The sequence below is a fragment of the Cucurbita maxima genome, unplaced genomic scaffold (genome assembly GCF_002738345.1).
Source record: "Cucurbita maxima cultivar Rimu unplaced genomic scaffold, Cmax_1.0 Cma_Scf00014, whole genome shotgun sequence".
NCBI classification, from domain to species: Eukaryota; Viridiplantae; Streptophyta; class Magnoliopsida; order Cucurbitales; family Cucurbitaceae; genus Cucurbita; species Cucurbita maxima.
In genome coordinates this window covers 1,072,479-1,096,469 of record NW_019272030.1, presented here as the reverse complement: position 1 = coordinate 1,096,469, position 23,991 = coordinate 1,072,479, and the positions used below count along the sequence as shown (strand labels likewise).

Genomic DNA, 23,991 nt, shown 5'->3' with positions numbered 1-23,991 from the left:
TGTGTGTCATCAAGGAAAAGGGTCCACAAATCTGCAACAATCAATTAGCTTTTCACTGTTATTGGCTCTGTACAGTAAAGTTTTACTAAATTTGGAGTATCTGTTGAGATGATTCTTTTTCTGAAAAACAGTCAAAGTGCATCATGTGATATTTGGCCATTTTCTTTGAGTGAATGATGGCTAAATTGATAGATATATTTCTCTTTATTTATTTTAATGACTTTAATTTTCAAAAGTTTTAATTGTATCCTTAATTTTTTTTTTATTTTTTTAAGTTATATAATATCCTTAAATTTTAAAAATACTTTTATGATTAGCTTTGGAAGGAAAGTATTAAAAATATCGATTCAACTTTTGAAAATGTTTAATATCTCGTTTAAAAAATAATTATCTTTTTGAAAAGTTTTAAAATTCTTATATTATTGATGATCTCTGTGAACAATATACTAAGATCACTTTTCACAAGTGGCTTATTTATGTAGTGGTCGACATTCATTCCTACGTGCTCCTCCTTGCTCACCGACTTCAGAATCGAAAAGTGCCCTTTGGATGTTGTCGTGACGCTTTGGTTACGAAGGTTGGCGGGGTCTAGGTTTATGGATGGATTCAGTCAACGAAAGTCCAACTCAATCAATATCAACAAGATGTCGTGACCGGTTAGGCTTGGTTGATTTTGTCAGAAAAGAAAGTAGGTTTCGTGGGTTCATTGATTAGTAAACCTCCGGTGCTGGTAAGGTCGGGACCGTGGTCGTCTGTCTCTGGTTTGCCGGCCGATAAGATCTTTGAGATTGACCAAAAATTCCATACGAGTCATTCTGTCAGTTGCAGCTAACGGATCTTGGTCACTGCATCAGCTTGATGTAAAAAAGGCCTTTCTTCATGGAGACCTACACGAGTTTCTATTCGTCTTCCACCAGGGTTTTGAGCTCAGGGGGAGGAAGGGAAAGTTTGAAGGTGAAAAAAGGCGAGGGTCTCATATATCTCCTCGGCTCCTCGGATTTGGTTCGAGATATTCAGGTTTAAAACAAAAATTCAAAGTATAAATAGTTTTATTCAAAACAAACTAAATAGTTTTCATTCAAAAGTATTATTAAAACTTTTGACATTGAACTCAAAATTGAAACTTAAAAAAATATTCCATCTCATTGATTTTCAATCGTCAGTGTTTACAGCACATCGAGTACTAATTGTAGCCTAGTACATTTATCAACTTGATGTGCAAAAGGGAAATATCATCCTCACTACCATCTCGACCAGTTTAAAATATAAATGATTCTCAATCTATATGCTACATAGTTCAACCATAATTTTTTCAAATTGTCAAAGATTTAAATTCCAAACATATCTTTTACCAAATATTGTCGATACCTACTTCCAACAAATAAGTCTTCACGAGAGAAGAAAAAAACCATAGACAAACACAATATAAACGTCCCTCAAATGTTGATTTCTCTGCCTTTTTGACACATTTTTTTTCAGTAAAATGCCATGATCGGTTTCCGATACATATTACCGACCTCTAACTATAGAACGTAAATTTGAATTCTCTCCTCCCATTTGTAAATGATCTGCAAACTTTATTCAGGGAAGAAAAGACTAAGATAGATAGAACTCAGTAGAGCTGCAATTATTACCACCACCTCACGAGACTGTCTTCAGGAAACTAATCAACAACTTAACAATAAATAAAAGGAAACAATCAGGGGAATCATGGCCTCAGATGGCTGTGTAGCCTCCAAAATTATTGAAATTATCTTCTAAGCAACAGAACAGAGAGGAGAGCTAAAAATAAAGAACAAGCTACAAAAATGTACCTGTACTCTGGATCCTTTTCATCACTTCAAATTTCTTCTTCTTCATCATCTTCTTCTTCTTCTTCTTCTTTTCTTCCAGCTGCTCATCTAATATCTAAAGATTATATACATGGCGCTGTGTTTCTTCTCTTCTTGTGTATGAATTGGGTATATGTATAACAAGCCTACCATCTTTCATTGCACAAAACCAGCTCTCTTTGAAACATCCACACTGTTTCTTTTTCTTCGTTCTTTTCCAATAGCTTATGCCATTGCTGCATCTTCTAGTCCGGACGCCAAAACCAAAACCAACTGGCCACATACGTCTCTTCACTGATTCCATGATCTCAAGTATGGTTTCTCCATTGGATCAGTCAAGTTGGAATTTTGATGCCTCGTGCCTACCCAGCTCATACTCTGAGATGGTATTTCATGCCCTCCCAAGTAGCTGAGTGGGTTGGATGCTTCTGGTAGAACGTTTCCGATCATGGGATTTCCTTCTCGCAACATTCCATAGTTCCTCGGGGAAATCAATTGCCCGTTCGAGCTCATTGGGTGAAAAGGGGAACGAAATTGATTACTTTGAGATAGAACACTGAATAAGGTTTGATCTGTGCTGCTGCTTCCAGTTCCAATGCTCTGATTTGGGACTATAACGCCATCTGGCCCTGTAAACCCATCATGGACTTGATGATTGCCCGGAAACCAGTTCTCGCCTAATAAACTTCCACCATTTATGGGATGAAAATGGATATGAGAAGGCATGCGAACCGAGTTAACAGCCCAGCCCTGCATTCCAACTGAGGGTAACTGTTGCTGAGTTGCAGGATTCGGATACCTGTTTCCATCAGGATAAATATTCCCTGGAACACCATGTTGAATGTAGACTTGCCCATCTTCCTTCCGCCTTTGCTGCAAAGGCACCGATAACTCTGACTGCTCCTGGAAATGTCTAGAATACTGACTCTCTTCAATCAAGTCATTGTTTAATGGCTGGAAATCTAAACCTGAGTGCCTTTCCTTGTGATGGAAGGACAGACCTCCCTGCCTAGTAAACACAGAATGAAGTAACTCATCTTTTCCTTGATTTTCATAAGAACTAAAAGTGCCATCATCTGATTGTCTATGTAACAAACTTTTTCCAATATCTCGGCTATGCAAATCAGGTTCCACAAAAGTGCCATTATCTGATTGTCTAGGCAACACATTTTTCCCGATAACCCTGTCATGGAAGCCATGTTTCACATAAGTGCCATCGTCTGATTGTCTAGGCAATAAACATTTAGCAACACCTCTGGCAGCCATGTCAGGTTCAACATTGAAAACTTTTGTTTTTTGCTCGTCATAAGCATGAGAATTTGAAAGAGACAAATTACTACTGGACGTAGCATAACCATGGCTGGTAGAAGAGCTGTAGTAATTCTTTGGCATAACTTGTCGTGTGCAAACATCACCAACAGAAAGTAGGACCTCTCCCTGGCTGGCTGAGAATTCTGTAGCATTCAGATTTCTTGATAATCCAGATTCTTCGAGAATAGTATTACCAGAATTTAGGGTGTCATGATCTTCGGGATCCAAACTGTTGTCAATCTCCAACCCACCATTGATCTGCTCTGAGGATTGACTACTTTGGGAGCCAGCGATTGATTTTTCAATAGATTCATTTCCTGTTCCTTCCACATCCATTTGATCTGTTTCTTCAGTATCAATTTGACCTCGAAGCATGCTATTATGGCTTTCGATGTCCACATCCTAAACCCTCAATTACAGGTAAAAACGTTAAAAGACAATGTTACAGAAGGAACCCAAAATAATAAAGGTAAATTAAGAACTATATTGCATACAACGATGCCCCAACAGTTCAATAAGGAGAGAAAAACAATTGAGAGAGAATAGAAAAACAGAAGTGGAATTGTTAAGCACCATTATCAATGTTTGTCTGTCTTTCAGATCTTGCTCCAACGCCTTGGTCAGTTCCCGTCTCTGTAAATGAATCTTTCTCCAATTTGAATATGCAACGGGGAGATGAACTTTTGATAATTGCAGCCTATGCCAATAAAGAAACTATATGATATGAGGGGAATGAATGAGTCTTTCTATTTGGTAAAAATACATATGTTACTTCACATACTCTCACCAGTGCTCATGCAACTTTTGCTGTTCTTCCTCTACAAATACTTGATATGGTTGTACATTAAAAGCTTGTATGTCACCTAAAACTTGGTCCAGAGATCCGGATTGCTTCATATTCTTCACCAGGTCATGCTGCTTCTTACTAATCTGAAGCGTGTGAACAAGAAATCAACGACAAAACCCTCCTAAGTACCAAAACTTGCCTCTCTTTTCAAGACGGAAAAAACAGAATCATAAAGAAAAAGAAACCAAATTTCCATGAGGTATTCAACCATTGGTTTTCAATCATAAACATAAAAGAAATGTGATATAACTTGCTTTCTCAAAGCAGGGATTATATGGAATGAAGATACCCAGATAGTAATCCTAATGACAAGATCAGTGAGGCCGTGGCAGGAGTGTCGAGTATCCACGTCAAGAAAGAAGCGAAGTAAAAGAAAATGTAACCATATAGTTTATATTTGTTTAGCAAACATACAATGAACAAATCTCAGAACGAAACTATTTTTCCATGACCAATTCTACAAACTTTCTTTTACTTGAAATTGTTAAAAGAAACCAAATCAAATATACTTCATTAATAGATGTGTATGTATATTTATAAATATCTTTCCATATCTCAACTGTCATCTTTCTTTTCATTTTCATCATACATCCCTACCCAAGTCATATATATGAAGCCAATTCCCAATTCATTGCAATCTGAACTGTTCTGCCAAAACCACTGGGCTAACAAGAGTGGTTCAACTTGCAAGTTCGAGAGGTAAATCTGTAAGATTACCCTGCGGACTAGCATAAAATCATTTTCTCAAGCCATTTCCCAGATTTAGTGTGGCTCCCCTAATCACTAGAGTTCTGCATTTGGCTATTTGCATTCCAACAGTCATTTTAGCGAGCCAATTGGCAGATTAACGTGCGGACCATCCATCAACATTGAGAAGCAAAAGGACAATCTTTGAAAAAGTGACTTGCGTCTTTTAAAGAGATTAGTTGAAGAAAACGATGGGGCTTTCTTTGCTGGATCTTATCATTTGTATCACAGCCTTTGAGACCAAAGGAACGCTTTACTTGGGAAAATGCAAGTAAAAAAATAGTTCAAAGAACTAAAGTTAAACCCCACTAACCACACTTCACAAGAGGAATATTTCAAACCCACAACCAACCACAAATATTTCCCATCTTATTTGTTCAAATGGAACTTTTTGTTGGTATTATGAAAAGTTACAAATAAAGGTACAGTGCACTTCTGTTGAGAGAATATAAAATAACACCAAACCACCAAAAAAATAAAAAATAAAAAGCTTCAATACACAAATCAAACCACGAACTAAATACATAACCACAAAATGTGGCATCCAGGACAACCCTAGGTGAGGTAGAGTGATCCAAAGAAAACCTTAATTATTCTACCCTGAAAAGAACTTTTCCTTCAATTATCCAAGAAAATTTTCTTATTGACCTAGGAGATCCAAAGAAACCATTACCAAAACTTTCCATCCTATTCATTTTTTCAAACAAGTTCGATATTTTAACTCTCAAATTTTATTGTTTTTCTCCTATACTTCTAATGTCTATTTTGTAGAAAGTATAAATATCTGTTTGAACACTTACATTGTTAAACAGATGCCTGAAATTTATCTAAATGTTTAACAAGTATTTGGCAGCAACTATTTTGATTAATAGGGGGCTGATACATATCTAACAAGTGCCAACGTGTACGAGGGTTTGATATGTGTTAAACATGAAAATATCACCCAAATTAAAGCAAGTGTGTATGCTTTAGAGCAAGTACTATTATGTCATATGTACGACATTTGCTTCAAGGTTATATACATAATCAAATTCATAAAACATCACCTAACCTTGAAATACGACATATATTTGGAGCCATCACTACACTGGATGTTGCGCTTTTGTAGCTTTTCCTCAATTCTAGTACCAACATTAAGCTTGTCATATAAAGCAGTGGATGAAGTTCTGAATCTTTCTCGCTTGCATCCTTTATTGCAAATCCTGTTAATCATAAAAACTGTATATAGTCAACAGAACAAAACCCTGATAGAGTATATAGAAACCGCCTCTCAAAGGAAAACATGATGTCATTGATATGCACCGATACTACCTATTCATAACTTGTAGCAAAAAAACCATGGTAATGCCTTACAGAAACTATCTCTAACTAAAAGGAACGGTGGATAGATCAGACAAGTGTCCACATATCTCATAAAAAATATGGATGCTAATTATAAGAAGAACATGCATATTCCCAAACGTAAAAGTTACCTTTCTGAAAATACTCTACCCTTCATAAATGAATTCTGGTTATCACTACTACATGCTTTCTCCTCTGCAGCCCACGAATCAGACTCTGATGTAGCTATAGTATTGTCCTCGTGATAGTCAAATCTGGACTCGTTCACTCTGGTGGAGACTCTATTTTCTGAACTTCTTGACCTGTTTAAAGTACATTGTGCATTCTGAATTTATTTCATTTCTTCTCGATCAAATTGGCAAAATTGGCACTTGGCAGGGTTTAAATTAAAATATTTGCTAATTAACTTATTCCCGTTCCAAGATTAATTATTGAATGCCAACCTTGACTTCTTCCGGTTCCAAGTGAGGAAAACTTGTACAGAAAAGTAACAAGGATAAATCAACAATATATTTATAAGATTAGTCAATTACAAACACTAACCACTAAAATGTCATTCAATTTGAAATTTAACTGGAAAAAATAGAAAGAACAATTTTTAAGCAATTTTATATGCCAGTGGCCAGCTATAAATTTCCTTCATTACAGTAATAAGGAAATTGACCAAGCTTATGTTCAAAGTCTATTGGGAGCAGAAGGTCAAGAATTATGTGCTTGAAAGAAAGAAAAAGAAAAGGTATTATCAACCTCCATGTTTGATGTCTGATTTCCTTCTCTGGATCTTTGCAGTTCGCACATCTATCCTTCAGTTTCTGCAGATATCCAATCATACTGCCACAAGAAGGAACTAATATTAGCAACAACATGCTTCAGTTAAAGTAAATACCATTGACAGACGCAGGCTACAGAAAATTGTGATTTTACAAGAAGTTAAGGATACATTGTTGAAATCAACAAGTTATAAATGGAAATTTTACAGATTGAGCCGTTCTTACTTATTATGATACTTCTGTAACTCACGGGAATATGCTTTTTTATCTGCCCTTAAGCACTGTTCATGCTGAAGAACTGCATCCGGGTGAAGGGCACCAGAGCAAAGTGAAGACTCCCTGTAGGTACATATTTGGAAAATTCAACAGTTACTTCGTAGCCAATAGCCATCAACACTTTCAAAGTTTATCATTGCCACAAAGTCTGACGGAAAAATAAAGTAATATGAATCACAAAGTAATGATAGAGAATATAAGAAACAAAATTCCGAACTTCAATAAGCAGAATCAGAAACAAATTAAATTAAAAGAACCTATGATTTGATGCACTTCTTTACCAGCCCAAGCATGACTCATGAGTCACCCTGATTCGTGCCATGGTCTACACAACTGTGTTTTTTTTTTCTCTCCTCTCTCTTTTTGATTAGAAACAAATGTCAATAGGAAGTAATATTCATAATTTGGAAACTGTATTAAATATAAAATTTTTAATTATTCCATCCTAACTATCAATTTAGATTGGAGGGCAATTATGAAACCCTCCTTTCGGAAACAGGACGACTTGTCACTTTGCCAATTACGTTGTCTCAGCCCAGTTGATGCTTCTTTTTTTCAAATGAAAGTGTTGGCTTGTTTCTAATAAAAAATTTAAAATAAATAATAAAAAGAGGGAAAATACTTGCCATTTAACAAGGGGATTTCCAAAGTGAAAATTATTCCCAGAAAACAACTCTCCCACCAAGTCTGTCTCATTTTCTTGTTCTCCAGGAAGAAACTTTTTCAGATTGTTCCTCTCATTTTCTGAAAGATAAGCATGCCAAACCTGCAATAAATTCAAGGCCAAATGAATAGAAAGAAATACAGAAAGGAAAGTGATAACTTCGATACACATAACAAGGGCTAACGACAAAAATATTGCTACCTCAAGTGAAAGAACTTCTGATAAATCTTCCAACTCAAAAATCTCACGAGGGACATCGAAAACGTCAGCCAGGATAGTTTGTTCTTTGGGAACTGAATCAACAAATGGTTTTAATTTTCTCCAACTTATGCCAATTTGTTCCCTTTTAGAAACAACTCTTTTTTTACTCCCATCCCATGCCAGAGTAATATGGGGTCTTAAATTTGCATCACTGCGTGGCAGTGCCAAATTCTTTTTTCTCACTCTATATGGTTCTCTTGAACTGTGACCAACTACACTGGCAGAACTCAATCTTTTTCTACGTTGATTGGCCGCCATCAATCAAGCATCAGAAAGCGTTCCAGTAACACACCATACTACCACATAGGTAGCGCAGCAACAAGTTTTATGTGAGGCCTGAGAAACAAAAAAAAAAAAAAAAAAAAAGAATTAATGAACCTTTCAGCATTTAAAATCATCAAGCCCCAACGCCAGCACCAACAACTAATTTCAGGGTTGGGATTTCAAAATCATTCCGAGAATTATACTACTCTATAATAACGAATAAGTTAAGTATACTTGCATAACATCCGAGGCCATAGAGAGAACAAATCACAGCCATAAACAATCATAAGTCGAGAAACAGAAATTCAAATTTAAAACATGTTTTAAAATGCAGAATTCTGCTAAAACGAAACATCCCATTTTCAGGTAGATAATTATCCCCTTAAATTTCCAATTTCATATCATGGATTAAAAATGACTAGAATACCCAATTTTCTGTACCAAAAAAAAAAAAAAAAAAAAATTGACAGATCGCTTTGTTCTCATCAAGGGTCATGTCAATCGAAATGGTTATATTGCACACAAAGTATTGCATAAATAACCAGTACAGTAAAACTCGAACAAACATAGAGAGAAATATTAAAATTAAACCAAAGTCTCACAATGAATTTAAGAACGCCAAGAAGAGAGGGAGAGAAAAGCAATTCGACATGCATTTTTGAGTAACCCCAGTGTGAGTAATGACTAGAGTTAATTCAGTGGCGAACAGTTGCAATGATTCTACAGAAAAAAATTGACTGAGCATACAACTTGTAAGTTCCACACAAGGGAGCTAGGGGGCCTTCATCCTCCACATTACAGAACCATCCATACACCCAGTAACAACGATACTTAACCACCACCGACCAAACCCATCAAACAATAACCTAGCAAATTACAAACCAAAAGTCCCCTTCCTCTTCATCATTCAAAAAACAACCACAAAACCTCAGCACACAACCAAAAACAAATTCCACACCATTAGAGGAATACAAAGGTAGCCATAAGAGCCACAGCAATGCAATTAAACCCAAAACAAGAAAAATAAACACCTCCAACAATTAAAACAAAAAAGAAAACCATAATCGAATCAACATAAAGAAACAGATTACTAAGAGAATACCTACAATAGTCCGAAACGAAGTTTCTATCGCTGCAAAAACATCGAAGAGTGCAAGAAGTCGCAGTGAAGAATCGATGAGAATTTCGCAACAAAACAAAAGAAAGATGAAATCGATGAAAACTGAAGCTAAAGCGAGAGCGGAAGCGAGTGATAGATAGGGTTTGGCGTTTATCCGAAATATTGTGGAGGCTGAAGTTCAAGAGATAGAGAGAGAGGCACTGAAACAGAGACCCAAATGCCCATTCAGAGAAGAGAGAGAAAGAAGAGAGAGAGAAAGAGAGGCAAAAGATCATACGTTGTTCGGAACCGTTAAACTCGTGTGCATTTCACATTCGCGGGCTCTACGCTCGGCTTGGCTCGTTCTTTTTTTTTTATTATTATTATTTTATAAATTTAAATTCAACCCTATAAAATAAATTTAATAATACATATTTTATATTTTATGTCCCGAATTAGCTTAATCTCATTTTTAATTTTCATTTATTATATACTCGTAAATTTGACATCATACAAATTTTTAGTCAACTCAAGCATAGTTCAATAGATAAATTACATTCGTTATCATTTCATATATCGATGACAATTTTAATTTCTTAACTAAAAAATTTATTATATTATAAAAATCAGACGAAATGTAATAAAAAATATACACTTAATAATAAATTCGAACATTATTTAAAAATTTTAATAGATCATGATTTTCTGGACATCGATGAAAGTAAATACTTACTCGACGTATGATAGAAATCTTATTATAGATAAATTCGGTAAAATCAATTAGTTTTTTAAAATTTTGAATTTTTTTTTGTCCCTTTTTTAGTGTGAACGAGAAACCATTTAAACCTTTGATTTCAAAGAGATAAGTAAATATCTCGACGAGTTCGTATGGTCTGGTCGAATACTATTAATATGCCTATTTGAGATTCCTTTAAAAATATATTACATTATATATTCGATGTCACTGGTCTCTAAATCTAGCGGAGTTATTCTAATTATTATAATATATTTCACATTATCATTCCTAAAAAAAAAAATTAAAATTACAAAGTTTAGTGTATATATATATATATATATCCCTAAATTTAATAATAAAAAAAAAGACCCAAAGTTTATAATTTTTAAAAAATTTCTAATAGGTATTTGACATTTTTTTAAATTTATGAAATTTATAAGAGATTTATTTAACTTTTTTAAAAAATCTAAATATCGATTAAATATTGAAAGTGGATAGGGACATATTAGTCAAAAACATAAAATTGTTGGACGAAATGGTAATTTAAGGAAAAAAAAAAGAGAGAGAGAGAGAGGAGGAAGTCGGCTCAAGAACAAGTGAGCCAATTTGTGGAAAGGTTAACGGCAACCACAAGATGCGGCAGTGACGTTCACAAGCAAAGCTTTTATCCTTTTCTTCTTGCTTGTGGCTGTGGCTCTCTCTTCTTCTTCATCAAACTCACTCCCCCTCCTTTCTCTGGTCGACGTTAATGGCGGTTAAGTTTTTACCATCTCATCTCTATCCTCTTTCTTCCCCATCTCTCCCTCCCAGTTCCTTCTCCGCCGGAGACCTAACTCCACGGCCATGCTTTGGCGGACCTCGCACTCATTTCAGGCCGCAGAGATCAATAGCGGTCAGAGTCAATGTGGAGCCGCTCGTCGCTTTTCAAGACCAACACAACTCCACCTTCCTCCTGGCTGAGAGTGTCGGCTATTCCACGGCCAGTTACTACACTTCTCTCGGCCTTTTCGTCATCTCCGTTCCTGGCCTGTGGTCTCTCATCAAGCGATCGGTCAAATCCAAGGTTATTTATAAATTCACCTCCGGTGCAATTCGAATTACATCGTTCTGTTATTTCTCTGTTTATGTTGTGTATTGATTGAATCGCGTCGATTAGGTTGTGAAGAAGACATTCGTTAGTGAAGGAGAATCGAAGAAGGCGCCGAATCAGTTTGCTGGAGAGATTCTGTCGTTCTTCACTCGCAATAATTTCGAAGTCACTGATAGAGGCGAAACCATTACGTAATGCGATTTTCTTTTGGAATTTGTTACAATTTTGTGATTCATTTTTTTCTGAGTGTTAAGTTCAATTGCATTGAATTAACTTCTGGATGTTCGATTGATGTTTAATTGTGAAGGTTTGAAGGAACTATGGTGCCGAGTCGAGGCCAAGCGGCGTTGTTGACATTTTGTACGTGCATTAGCTTGGCCAGCGTTGGTCTTGTTCTGACCATAACATTTCCAGATATTGGCAACAATTGGTTCTGGCTTAGCAGCTTGAGTCCCTTAGCGTAAGTGCCACTGAACTTCTCTCCTATATCTTCAAACTTTCTTGGTGGTTGAAGTTTCACGACTGGGATTTGACTCATGGCATGCATGCTTGTTTGATAGTCATTTTGAAATTACTAGATTCTTGATCATTCAAAACCAATGTTTCAAGAAGTTTGAATGATTAATGACATATTTGAGATCGATTTTATGAAAGCTATTTTAATCCTTTCAAACACGTTTGCCTTTAAATCATGAGCTCCTTCATTACCCAATCCAAAATTTGAATATTCAAAATTTTCAAAATTCTTATGTAACGAATAAATAACCTATATTCATTGAGATTTTCTTAGATCTTTGGTTTTAATTTAGTCTTCATACCTTTCGAAAAGAAAGAAATTATGCTTTGTCATTGAAGTTTGGATCAAAGATTTTCTGAGATATTTGATTTTAGTTTAGGCTTCATACCTTCCGAAAATCATATGATCTTTTAAGCTTCAAAATTTTGTTGTTTCTTCTCAATTTACCAATTATGGTTTTCATCTCCTACATCAATCCAAAAGCAAAATTTTTAAAATATGACTTAGTAAATTGCTACTACCCTATATTTCATTGATCAAAGTGTTAGATGCATTATATAATTGAACTCAATAATATGTGAGTAGAAATTTTGAGTCTCTATCATATAGATGTATAAATTCACGAAAGTTTCTGACAAATTGTATGAACTACAATTTAATTTTAATTAACCTTTTATTACAAAGTCCTAATAATATCATAAACAGGTCTCTCAAATTCAAATTCAAATTCAAATTCTATCTATGATTATAAGATTGAGATATATGAGAGAAGCTTAGAAGCTAATGTGAGGCTGTTTGAAAACTGCAGAGGAGCATATTACTGGGTGAAAGCATCAAGAAAGGAGGAGATCAAAGTTAAAATGATAGTTGCAGAAGATGGAAGCCTGGGAGAGATTATTGTTCAAGGAGATGACCAGCAGGTAGAGCAAATGAGAAAGGAGCTTCAATTGAGTGAAAAGGGCATGGTCTATGTCAAAGGTATTTTTGAGCAATGATTATTATCAGTTCATCATCTTTTTTTTTCTTTACCATAGTTGTAGGAATCTTCATGAGTTACATTCAATCAGTCCAGATTCTGGAAAAGAATTGAAACTTGTACAACAATTTTCCAACACATGAATCATACCATCAAAATTCAATATGGCCACATGGATCTTCTAATCTCTCTTTCACTCATTCAGTCAAATTATTTTAGATTCATTCATGAGCCAAGTAGTGTTACAGTGTTCTCACTGCAATAAAGATTTCTAAGATCTCAAAGGGAATAAAAAGAAACAAAATATGTCTGCAGCTTATATCTGCTTTTGATATAACTCGAGGGTTTCAAACCTCTTATGTTACGTCGAAAATAAGAGATCGGTTTCTTAACCGATCAAAAGCTTGTTTTCATCCAAGAAGGTGTAGGTAGGTACCTCCAAATTGTATGGTGCTGGTCCTTTACGGATCCTACCGGAGATATCGTAATGGGAACCATGGCATGGACAGAACCACCCACCGTAATCGCCAGCATTTGGCAAGGGAATGCAACCAAGATGCGTGCAGACACCGACCACGATAAGCCACTCTGGATTTTTAACTCTCTCTTCGTCCTGCTGCGGGTCACGAAGAGATTCAATGTCCACACTATTTGCTAACTTAATATCGTCCTCAGTTCGGCGTCTGATGAATACTGGCTTTCCACGCCACTTAACTGTGACGGTAGAACCAGGCTCGATACTTGAAAGGTCAACCTCGAGTGAGGCCAGAGCAAGAACATCCTTACTGGCTGACATGCTAAGGACAAACTTGAGAACAAGGAGACGAATCAAAGAAGCATAGACAAACCGACCACCTGATAACACAAAATATGCAAATGCACGCTTGCTGGGGTCACCAGGAGGAAATCGCTCGTGATTGTATTCGTCGTAGACGATCTTTGAAGAAGGGTTCTTAATGGCAGCTACAGTTGCAGGAATATCCAAAATTAAGCCATCATCCTTAGTTGAGGTCAATGCATCAGAAGCAAAACCTAGCAGAGTCATTTCATAAAATCATGAAACCACGCCAGACAGGAAAAGAAACAGTCTTGCATAGAGTGTCGAATCACAAATTATAATCGAAAAGCTCATGCTCGGCCTTCAAACGATTTAAGTAATTGTTAAAGACAGATTCCAAATCAAAACCATATAGTAGCCTTTTCGATGTTTAATTTTAAGTATCCGACATAAAACCGAACTATAAAATGCCACTATATATAAAAAAGCAGGCCTCTAAACCATTTCCAGTGTAGATTTCTTACCAATATTTCTATCCTCGACTTTCAAACAAAGCTAGGGAGTAAAGCCCCACAATTAGTCATGATAAAACTTGATCTGAATTAGTTGTTTCATAAAGTAGTTTGATGCATTGCAGAGGCATAGAAGATCAATCCTCAAGATAACAAAAGCATTGTGTAATTGTTCTTGCTATGCCTAATTTCTAGAGCAAATTTTAAGGATTTTCAACGTGAGTTCGAATTTCAGGGCCAATGGAATTCGACTAAAGTGATCCAATCTTTTTTTTTTTTTAGCAGAAACTGTGAAGCTATTTCACAAAGGATTATCTTTAGTGTTGGCAGGTGTGCGCCTTTAGGGCGGGCTTCCCTTCCACCAAAAGGTATATCAAAAGACAAACCTCGGTTCGACATTGCAAGAAATAGTGTGTTTTTCTTCAAATTCAAAAACTTCAAGGCGAAAAAGAGCAAGGGCTCTGGAGAGACAAATGGGTAGCATCCATTCCCCGATCGCTTCCTTATATCTCAGAAAAACGGTTGAAGAGTACCGCAACTTGGAGAACAATGATTGGAATCTTGACTTCAGAAGAGATATAATGGATAGAGAAATTGAAAGTTGTATTGGGTTGATAGAATTGATTGTTACTATAAGGCTGGGAGATGGTATGGACAAAGCTTGCTGGTCCCTTGAGAAATCTGGGGTTTCTTCAACAAGATCAGATTTCATACAGTTGTCTGAAACATCCTACAAGCTCCAAATCCCAAACAAGGTAAAAGCCTTCCTTTAGAGTCTTGCTTACAAAAGCTTGAATACCCATGACAGAATACAAAGGAAGCTTGGAAATTGGAATCTATCGACATCCGCCCGCAGTTTGTGATTAAGGGGAGAAGAACATCCAGAGCACCTATTCCTCCTATGTCTGTGGTTGGGGTCGAATTGTAAGGCATTTTGGCCTGACTTTGTGCACTCCAGAGTCAGTTTTGGAGTAGCTTTTAGAAGCCTTGAGAGAAAAAGCTAGATTTATGAGGAGATGTGTGGCTCGATCTTTAGAGAAACCTAGTGTAACAACCCAACCCCACTGTTAGCAGATATTGTCTTCTTTAAGCTTTCCCTTTGGGGCTTCCCCTCAAAGAATGCTTCATTTTCCTCCCTAACCGATGTGGGATCTCACCATCCATCCCTCTTCAGGATCCAGGGACGCTGACACTCGTTCCCTTCTCCACTCGATGTGAGACCCCCCCAATCCATCCCCCTTTGGGGGCCAGCGTCCTTGCTGGCACATCGCCTCATGTCCACCCCCATCGGGGTTCAACCTCCTCGTTGGCATATCGCCCGGTGTCCTGCTCTGATACTATTTATAACAGCCCAAACCCACCGCTAGCAGATATTGTGCTCTTTGGGCTTTCCCTTTCGGGCTTCTCCTCAAGGTTTTTAAAATGCGTCTGCTAAGAAGAAATTTTCACACCCTTATAAAAAATACTTTGTTCTACTCCCTAATCAATATGGGATCTCACACCTAGAAAGAAAGAAACCAGAGGATCTCCAAAGAAAAGACCTACACTTCTGAAAGGATGCTGAAACAAACTAATTGAAAGACGTTACAATACTGAAAAAGAGAAATTCTTATGAATGGATGCTTCTGGAATTCCCTATAGCCTAGTTCATTTTTTCTTATGCTAGTTCTACATTATTTTATACATGTAACAGGATCAATAATCCCCCCGTACCTTCTTATCTGTTGCGTAGATTAATTGATCAAAAAAACATCTCTATTTCTCGTAGAATAATATAAAATACTGCTAGCAAATTATGTTGATGGTATATTCTAATTCAAGCAGTTGATCAAACTCATCCCAATAGTAACAAAAACACTCTACATGGGGAAGACAATGGCTTAAACTTTGTAGATAACAACCAGACTCTTTCAAAAACAATAAATTATATCCTACAAACAGCAGGAAAAAATTGGTAATGAAGATCCCATACTGATAATGGTGAGCTTTTACAGGAATCAATTCAAAAAACACTGCCAACGAAGAAGAAAGCGATTGTTTCGGTGAAGATGATATCGTTAAAATGCGCCGAGAATACCAAAAAACACAGTTCACATTTTGACATTATTTTCCAAACGAGAAACTAATAAGCAAAAGCATGATTCAATCATCAAAGAAATCAAACAGTGGATCATCAAAGATGAATATCGATCCACATCTACGATAATTGCAACACAAGCAAGTGAAGAAGCAGCAAATCAAATACTGAATAAGGATTGCCCTTTCAAAAAGCGAACAGGACATCGCATCGCGACAAAACAACCTAAAAAACGAAATGAATCGACCACGAGCAGGAAGAACAAAAAGAAATCCAGAAATAAAGAACCAAGTCCTAACCTCTACAACTGCGATCAAAGTGAGGTCCGGATGGGAAGGTGTTGAAGAATCCACCGGATCTGAAATCATTGGAATCACCGGAATCGACGATCTTATGAGAACCGGGCAAAGAAGAGGCAATAGTGGGCCTGAAATGCGAAGAAGAGAGTGAGGAGAACCTTCGAGCCGCAATCCTCAACATCTTCGTCCACCTTTTCGTTATGCAGAAATGAATTGAGAAGGAGGCTTGGATTTCGAAGGATAATGAGAATTCAGGAGGAGGCGAAGGAAGAAAAGAACCGGTCTTTTTCCCCCGATTCGCGGGAGTTGCATGAGCAATATATATTTGACCTCAACCTTGTTTAGCTTCCTTCAGCTATCATTATACTTCGATTTTTTTTTAGTAAAAGTAATTTCAAAATATTTATTTTACTCCAAATTAATAAAAATACTTTTTACTATTTATTTTATTTTAAAAATACTTAAAATTCCAATATTAACCTTAAAAAAAAGTGAATTAAACTTTAAATATATTTACCATATTTTTTTATAATTAAAAAACTTTAACTAATACTCTTAAAATTTCATAAATATTTTTGAATTAAGTTATTTTTTTTACAACATTTCCTTATCGCGCTCCTAACGATCCTAGTCGTTCTATATATATATCGGCAAAACGTGCAAGGACATTTCTCACCCGAATTTTGTCCCTATTTTCGACCATAATGTTAAGAAACCGAGCTTTCATGGTGAAATGAAATGAAATAAGTTCACTTATATGCTTGAACAAGTCTATTACAAAATCAAGATCTCACCTTATGGGTCCCAACACCAATTCAAGCAACTTATTCAGATTCATTCATGACCAAGATACAGCTACAAGTATTCTCATTACACAAATATTAACTCAAAGAAATTGCGTGGAAAAAAAGTATATATATATATATTTGCCAGCTTCGACATTATCTTTATCATTGATGAAGGTTCCAAACCACTACAGACCAGAAAAAGAGCTTGATTTCTTAACCAATCAAGAGCTTGTTCTCATCCAAGAAGGTGTAGGTAGGTACCTCCAAATTGTATGGTGCTGGTCCTTTACGGATCCTACCGGAGATATCGTAATGGGAACCATGGCATGGACAGAACCACCCACCATAATCGCCAGCGTTTGGCAAGGGAATGCAGCCAAGATGCGTGCAGACGCCGACCACGATAAGCCATTCTGGATCCTTAACTCTCTCACCATCCTGCTGTGGGTCACGAAGAGATCCAATGTCCACACTATTTGCTAACTTAATATCGTCCTCAGTTCGACGTCTGATGAATACTGGCTTTCCACGCCACTTAACTGTCACGGTAGCACCAGGCTCGATGCTTGAAAGGTCGACCTCAAGTGAAGCCAGAGCAAGAACATCCTTACTGGCTGACATGCTAAGGACGAACTTGAGAACAAGGAGACGAATCAAAGAAGCATAGACAAAGCGACCACCTGATAATACAAAATATGCAAATGCACGCTTGCTGGGGTCACCTGGAGGAAACCGCTCATGATTGTATTCGTCGTAGACTATCTTTGAAGTTGGGTTCTTAACGGCTGCTACAGTAGCAGGAACATCTGGAACTAAGTCGGTTTCCTTTGTTGAAGTCAATGCATCAGAAGCAAAACCTATCAAAGAGTTATTTCTATAAAATCATAAAACTTCACCGTAGGAGAAAGAAAGAATCATTCATAATAAAAGGGCTGAATTACACAATAAAAATTGAAAAGCAATCATCCAATCAATCACCTAGGACAGAATGGCCAACGTCTAAACCATTTAATGAGTACCAAATTATAACATGCCAGTACACCCCCACTTAAAGTTACAAACAAGAAAACAAGCAAGCCTCTAAACTGTTTCCAGAGTGCTAACAAATTTCAAGCCAATGTTTCAATCGACGACTTTCACAAAAAGTTCGGGATTAAAAGAAACTCCAATCAGTTGCACGCGTAAAGGTTATTTTCTACGACATTTGATTGTCAGAGATCTTAACAGTTGGAACTTAGAAGTAAATGTAGAAATGTGCAAAGAGGAGATACCAGAGATTCAGAATAAATGTACAAAACCAAAAAGTTGGGTCACAATGGCCCGTCAATTTTGCTGAAACGAATACGAAACAAATGATTGCCATATTTAACAATAGCGTGATTTGAGTAGTTTGAAAGATAGATGAGAAGGAAGCTATATATATTTGGGATTCAAAAAATCATTGATAGTATGAAATTACAAAAGATATCTTGAAAAATTCTCTTGATTCTTTCTTGCCAAAGGGTCCAGCAGTATGCACAAATATAATCCTTCAAGAGGGCCTTAGAATGTGCAAGTACTCACAAAATGGTTGATGGTTCCCTTTGGAGTCTATTTCGTAGTGCCATAGGATTGTAGCATTTAGCGAGCATACAGGCCTCATTGAGTTGAGTGCAACCTTTCAATTTGTGAGGTTTAAGGCACATTTAAGGACCTTTGGAAGCTAATTTGTTTGATTTTCTTTCTTCAAGTGCTTAAAATATACTACTAGGGAGAATTGTTGGTGGGAATTAGTCCCCTTTGCCTTTCTGTCCTCATCTCCATCACCCTTCATCCTTGAAATATGCCTCTATTGCTTTTCTGATGGGTTAGAACCACAAAATGGTCAAGGCTTTTTTTTTTTTTTTTTCTTTCTATCAGGTATAGCATGAGGAATTGAAACGATTAGCTTCATATAAAGCTCATTCTTTTCGGTTCGTTGTAGGACCTGGATGGTGAGTTTCTAACAGGTATTAATGCACTGAACTTTATCAGAACAGAAACTCTAAACTGAATGATTCTAACCTCCCATAGAGAAGAAGAAACACAATTCTCGCACTTAAACTTATACACTCGAAGTGGACACCAGAGCAACCACAATCGAACCACCAAAACCTTGTACCATTTGAAACATCAGTTCCTTAGAGAAGTACGAGTCTCAGCAGTATAGCATATATATAGAAGCATACAGTGAAAGAATTGGAAAACAAAGAGAAGGGGTTGCTTCAGCAATGGGATATCATCCTATTGCTGTAAATAACAATTCAATGGATCCAAAATGAAAAATGAATGTGCAATGCAAACACGATTGTAGAACAAGTTAAAGACTTGGAAAATAAACGGTGGAAGATTCAAACATGGACACTACGAGGGAGTCATTGCATCGGCCAAGTGATATGCCCCAAAAACACTATTTTCACAACGAGAAATGAATGAGCAAAACATGATTCAACATCATGAATGCTGACTAAATAGAGCAGATCAATAAAGACGATTATCGAACACCATCTACAGCTAAAAAACAAGTATCGCAAAACAAGCAAGTGACACAATACTGCAAGTCAGATATAAAATAAGGATTTGCCTTTCAAGCAACAAAAAAGGCAACACAGGTCCACAAAATCAAGCCCTAAAAAAACGTCATAAATCGACTAAAACCAGAAACGAGAAACAAACAAACTCCAACCTCTACAATTACGATCGAAGATGGGTCCAAATGGGAAGGTGTTGAAGGATCTGAAATCATTGGAAGAGGCGGAATCACCGCCATCGATGATCTTGTGAGAACCGGGCAAAGAAGAGGCAATAGTGGGCCTGAAATGGGAGGAAGAGAGTGAAGAGAACCTTCTCGCCGCAATCCGCAACATCCTGGTCAAGAAAAATCGTACACTTCCGCCGGAAAAAAAAAAAATGGAACAGAAAAAAACAGGGTTTCGAGGGAATTGGATGATCGGAACGGTGGCTACGAAACCGCCTTCTTTTTCCCCAATTTGCACCACAAATCTGACCCCGACTTGTTTGGCCTACACGGTGAGCCATTTTGATACGTGTCTGACGTTTGACATTTTTTGCCCCTCCAACTAAATCTCAAGACCCGTAAAAAAAATATATATATCATTTATGAAAACAAATAGTTTTTGTTTCAAAAATACTTTAAAATTTTTAAAATAAAAAGAACTTCAAAAACATATACACATTCCTCCTATGTTACAATAACAATTTTTTTTTTTTTTTTTATAAAAGTAAATAATTGTTAATGCCACTTTTAAAAATTTATGGTAAATAAATTTTGTAGATTTTTTTTTCGGTTAAATAAGTTTGGATTAAACTATATGAGTCTAACCGTTTTAAAATTCATAATTTTATCATGTACAGTTAAATAAGTCTCGTCCTTTCCAGTGGCTATTTGTTTTTTTTTGCAACTTTTTGACCTTGATTGTTTGTTTGGTAACTTATGTTGTTGCTGGAACTATGTGGTATGGTTCAACAATTACCTCGGTTGAATTATTTGTTATCAATGGGATTAGGGATACTTGGTAAATATCGGGCTAGCCAAAATTCAAAGTTTATCAAAAGCTTGTTCTAAAATTCCTGAAAGATTAGCTTTTTATGATTACATCGGGAATAATCCCGCAAAATGTTTTTTATGATTGCATTCCGAATAATAATCCCGCAAAATGTGGATTATTCAAAGCGGGTTCCGTGGCCAACAGGATGGAATAGCTGCTTGGGTGGTATGCCGACCTTTTTTAGGCAACTATACAAGTTTATTTTGCATAATAATCTTATGCAAAAACACCGAACTGTTCTTCATTTTGAGCCCTATTCTTGAAGAAAAGAGAGAGAAGGAAGAAATGAACTTGTCTGCAAATCATTACCCTGTTCCTGTAACTTATAGTTCTCCCATCCCCATTTCAGATCATGAGGGTCAAAGAAATGAAGATGTCTGCAAATCAAAAAAGGACAGATATGGAGAAGAAATGAATGGTGTGGAAGGTACAGAATTGTTCAAATGAAGTTAAAGCTAAAAGAGGACCTGTAGACCCTTAAAAGTGACCCTGAAAACCTACGAGCTATAAATTGATTAACGAAGAGTGACTCAGAGAGAACCATCACGATGGAAAAATGAGCTTTCTTAGGATAAAAATCAGTCCAAATGGCCTCATGTCAAGGCTGTCCCATTTCAAGAGAGATTTGGTGGTAAATATACCCCTTAGGTATCAAACTTAAAAAGGGTGTGAAAACCTCCCTAGCAAACACGTTTTAAAAACTTTGAGGGGAAGTCCAAAAGGGAAAGCCTAAAGAGAATAATATTTGCTAGCGGTAGATTTGAACGGTTACACGACCCTTGAATGGCTAGGCCTCCGTAGAGTGATTTCATCCCATCTTGTAAGATGCAGACCTGAATGACATGAGGCACCTTTCCAAAGAAAATTTATGTACAAGTAGGGAGGGAGGTTCAATAATGTAGCTTGTAAAAGAGTGAGACAACCTCCCTTAGAAATGTGTGTGTGACTCCAGCACGTCAGTCTCCTATCAATTTTCTCCACAATAGAGGTCAATATCAATAACAACGATTGACGTTTATCAAAGAAGGGAAGGGTCAAGATATACCTTTGGCCGTTGGCCTTGTTTACAACCAAAATTGCTAGCAATCAAGCTCATATTTTGTGATCGTTGATGTTCTAACCAATAGCCTTCTCCAAGAAGCTCACAAGGCCAAGAAGGTTGTTGATAGCCAAAGAGAACTCTTCCCAATTTCAATACCGTTAATAAATTATACTGAAATAATTAATGATAATAACAAAAAGGAAGAGTGAGGGAGAGTCACCTTGTTTAAGGCCTCTCCTGGTATGAATCATTCACCCAGGGCCGCCATGAAATTTAATTTTCTAATCTATGTTATCTTTTACAACTTAGGAACTCAAGTTCATAAATGTTAATGCGTTCAAACTACGTTGGATCCAATCGCTTGAACTTTAATACTTGATCCATATGATGTGAATTTCCATAATTTTCATCTGTTTTCTTAACACATAAACATCAACATAAATATTTTCTAACATCTTGGTTATGAACTACGTATAAAATTATCAGCACGGAACGTGATGATTTTGGATTTCAAAAGCAGCAATCTTCGGCGATGAACATGAAAAGTTGCCTGTGGTGTAAGAATAAAATATCTGTGGATATGTGCTAAATGATCGACACCAACATTAAGAGACGATCAAAAATTTCAATATTGTTATAAAAATAAACATCAAGAAACGCAGCTATTTGTTTTGATTTCCTTAAGTTGAGTTTTATATGTTTCAAGTACATCATACGAAAATTCAACAAAGAGGTCCAAAATTTAAGAAAAAGAAAACAGACAAATCTATCTATAATGCTAGAATGATGGCGGTAAAACACTGAAGAAAACCTGAGAACAGAAGCAACTGACCTACTTTTTAATGTAATCCTCAGGAACAACCTTCAATAGCTTCTTCTGCTTAGACTTGGCGATCTTCTTCAGTGTCTTGGGATTTGTAATCTTCTGTAGCTTAGTTCCAGATCTCAAAATGTTCTCCTTCTTCTTCTTCTCTCTCTCTTCCTTCTTCTTCCTTTTCTCCACCTTGTTTGACCTAATCTGCTCCTTCAATTCCTCCTTCCGTTCCCTGTAGGCGGCCTTAATCATCTTCTGCCTCTCCCTCTCCTCGAACGTGGTGCCTTTTCGGCTCACCAGCATAGCGGACGTCCGATGCTTCCGCGGCTGTTTCCACTTCCGTCCGGAGACCTTTCCCGCGATCACGCCGTCGTATGTCGGGTTTCCAAAGGTCGGTTTGTCAGGATTCTCCGATGAAGGAATCGCGGATCGCTTGAACGGTGGAAGCGACTCGTCGACGTCCATGGAGGCGTCGGCATTTTCAGAGCTGATGATGTTGAGACTGCTCTCAGCTTCTTCACGCTTTCGCTTGTAGGTCTTTCCCCCAAAGCCCTCGTCCAGGCGCCGAAAGTCGATGGTACACGCCATGGAGGAGATTGGGTATTAGGGTTTTGATGGTAAGATTAGGGTTTCAGAGCGTGACGCTGGTGAAAGAGAGAAGGATTTTAGCTTATTATTTTCTATTTATAGGTGCTCTGTTTGAAAATAATTGTGTATTTTTTCGCTATGAAAGAAAAATAAATTAATTTAAGTGTTAAAAACTTTTAATGATTAATTAGATAAACGCTAAAATTTGATTTTAAATTGCAATAATATATAAAAATTTAAACTAATATGTATGTTAATTTAAATTAAATAAAAAAAATTGTGAAATAGTTTTTATTTTTAAGTGAAAAAACAAATAATTGTGTATTTTTTAGATTTTTAAAATTTTTTAAAATTTAAGATACTTTTTTAAGATAAAATATAAATGTTAAAAGTATTTTTATTAATTTAGCGGCAACTAAATCATATAATAAAATTGTATATTCGTCTTTGTTAAAAGAATCTAAGATGCGGACCTTCGCATATTTTCTCTAGGTCCAAAAAACGACATGATGTTTATGTCCTTTTAAATTGCCCAGGTAATTCATACAAACTACAAAAATGTTACCGAGATCCATATCCACCTGACATTTTTATTTCGTGCCAGCATCCATATCTACCATTTATTTGATGGAAAGTCAAAACACTCGAGTTTTTAAATAGTCAAATTGAATCGAGTTATACTTGAGACTGATGATAGTATAAAGTCACCAATCTAATAATTGAATTATAGGTCATTTATGATAAAATTTACAAAAAAAAAAAAAAAAAAAAAAAA

At 36.4% G+C, this 23,991-nt stretch overlaps 5 protein-coding genes across 6 annotated transcripts; 1 reads left to right on the top strand and 4 right to left on the bottom strand.

Annotated features, from left to right (window-relative positions):
- Positions 1–1,580: 1,580 nt before the first annotated feature.
- On the bottom strand, positions 1,581–9,717 carry LOC111488971. Of its 2 annotated transcripts, none has more exons than XM_023136940.1 (10): positions 9,416–9,717; positions 7,990–8,385; positions 7,751–7,890; positions 7,074–7,187; positions 6,826–6,909; positions 6,210–6,380; positions 5,789–5,939; positions 3,931–4,073; positions 3,717–3,840; positions 1,581–3,545 (listed from the first exon to the last, which is right to left on the bottom strand). In XM_023136940.1, exons 2-10 carry the CDS (start codon positions 8,305–8,307, stop codon positions 2,124–2,126), a joined length of 2,667 nt encoding a protein of 888 aa, XP_022992708.1. In that variant the 5' UTR covers positions 8,308–8,385; positions 9,416–9,717; the 3' UTR covers positions 1,581–2,123. The 2 variants fall into 2 exon arrangements, with proteins under 2 accessions (XP_022992708.1, XP_022992709.1); XM_023136941.1 differs by having other exon boundaries at positions 9,420–9,717.
- A 1,077-nt stretch (positions 9,718–10,794) lies between these two features.
- LOC111488985 (protein COFACTOR ASSEMBLY OF COMPLEX C SUBUNIT B CCB1, chloroplastic) lies at positions 10,795–12,902 on the top strand. The gene is made up of 4 exons (XM_023136968.1): positions 10,795–11,211; positions 11,305–11,429; positions 11,546–11,698; positions 12,564–12,902. The coding sequence occupies exons 1-4, from the start codon at positions 10,897–10,899 to the stop codon at positions 12,748–12,750; spliced, it is 780 nt and encodes a 259-aa protein (XP_022992736.1). The 5' UTR covers positions 10,795–10,896; the 3' UTR covers positions 12,751–12,902.
- Positions 12,860–16,728, bottom strand: LOC111488984 (cytochrome b-c1 complex subunit Rieske-4, mitochondrial-like). Its single transcript, XM_023136967.1, has 2 exons — positions 16,398–16,728; positions 12,860–13,763 (listed from the first exon to the last, which is right to left on the bottom strand). Exons 1-2 carry the CDS (start codon positions 16,576–16,578, stop codon positions 13,120–13,122), a joined length of 825 nt encoding a protein of 274 aa, XP_022992735.1. The 5' UTR covers positions 16,579–16,728; the 3' UTR covers positions 12,860–13,119.
- A 443-nt stretch (positions 16,729–17,171) lies between these two features.
- On the bottom strand, positions 17,172–20,219 carry LOC111488983 (cytochrome b-c1 complex subunit Rieske-4, mitochondrial-like). Its single transcript, XM_023136966.1, has 2 exons — positions 19,890–20,219; positions 17,172–18,042 (listed from the first exon to the last, which is right to left on the bottom strand). Exons 1-2 carry the CDS (start codon positions 20,068–20,070, stop codon positions 17,399–17,401), a joined length of 825 nt encoding a protein of 274 aa, XP_022992734.1. The 5' UTR covers positions 20,071–20,219; the 3' UTR covers positions 17,172–17,398.
- Positions 20,220–22,445: 2,226 nt separating this feature from the next.
- On the bottom strand, positions 22,446–23,300 carry LOC111488987 (protein PXR1). The gene has a single exon (XM_023136971.1). The coding sequence runs from the start codon at positions 23,214–23,216 to the stop codon at positions 22,647–22,649; it is 570 nt and encodes a 189-aa protein (XP_022992739.1). The 5' UTR covers positions 23,217–23,300; the 3' UTR covers positions 22,446–22,646.
- Positions 23,301–23,991: the final 691 nt, after the last annotated feature.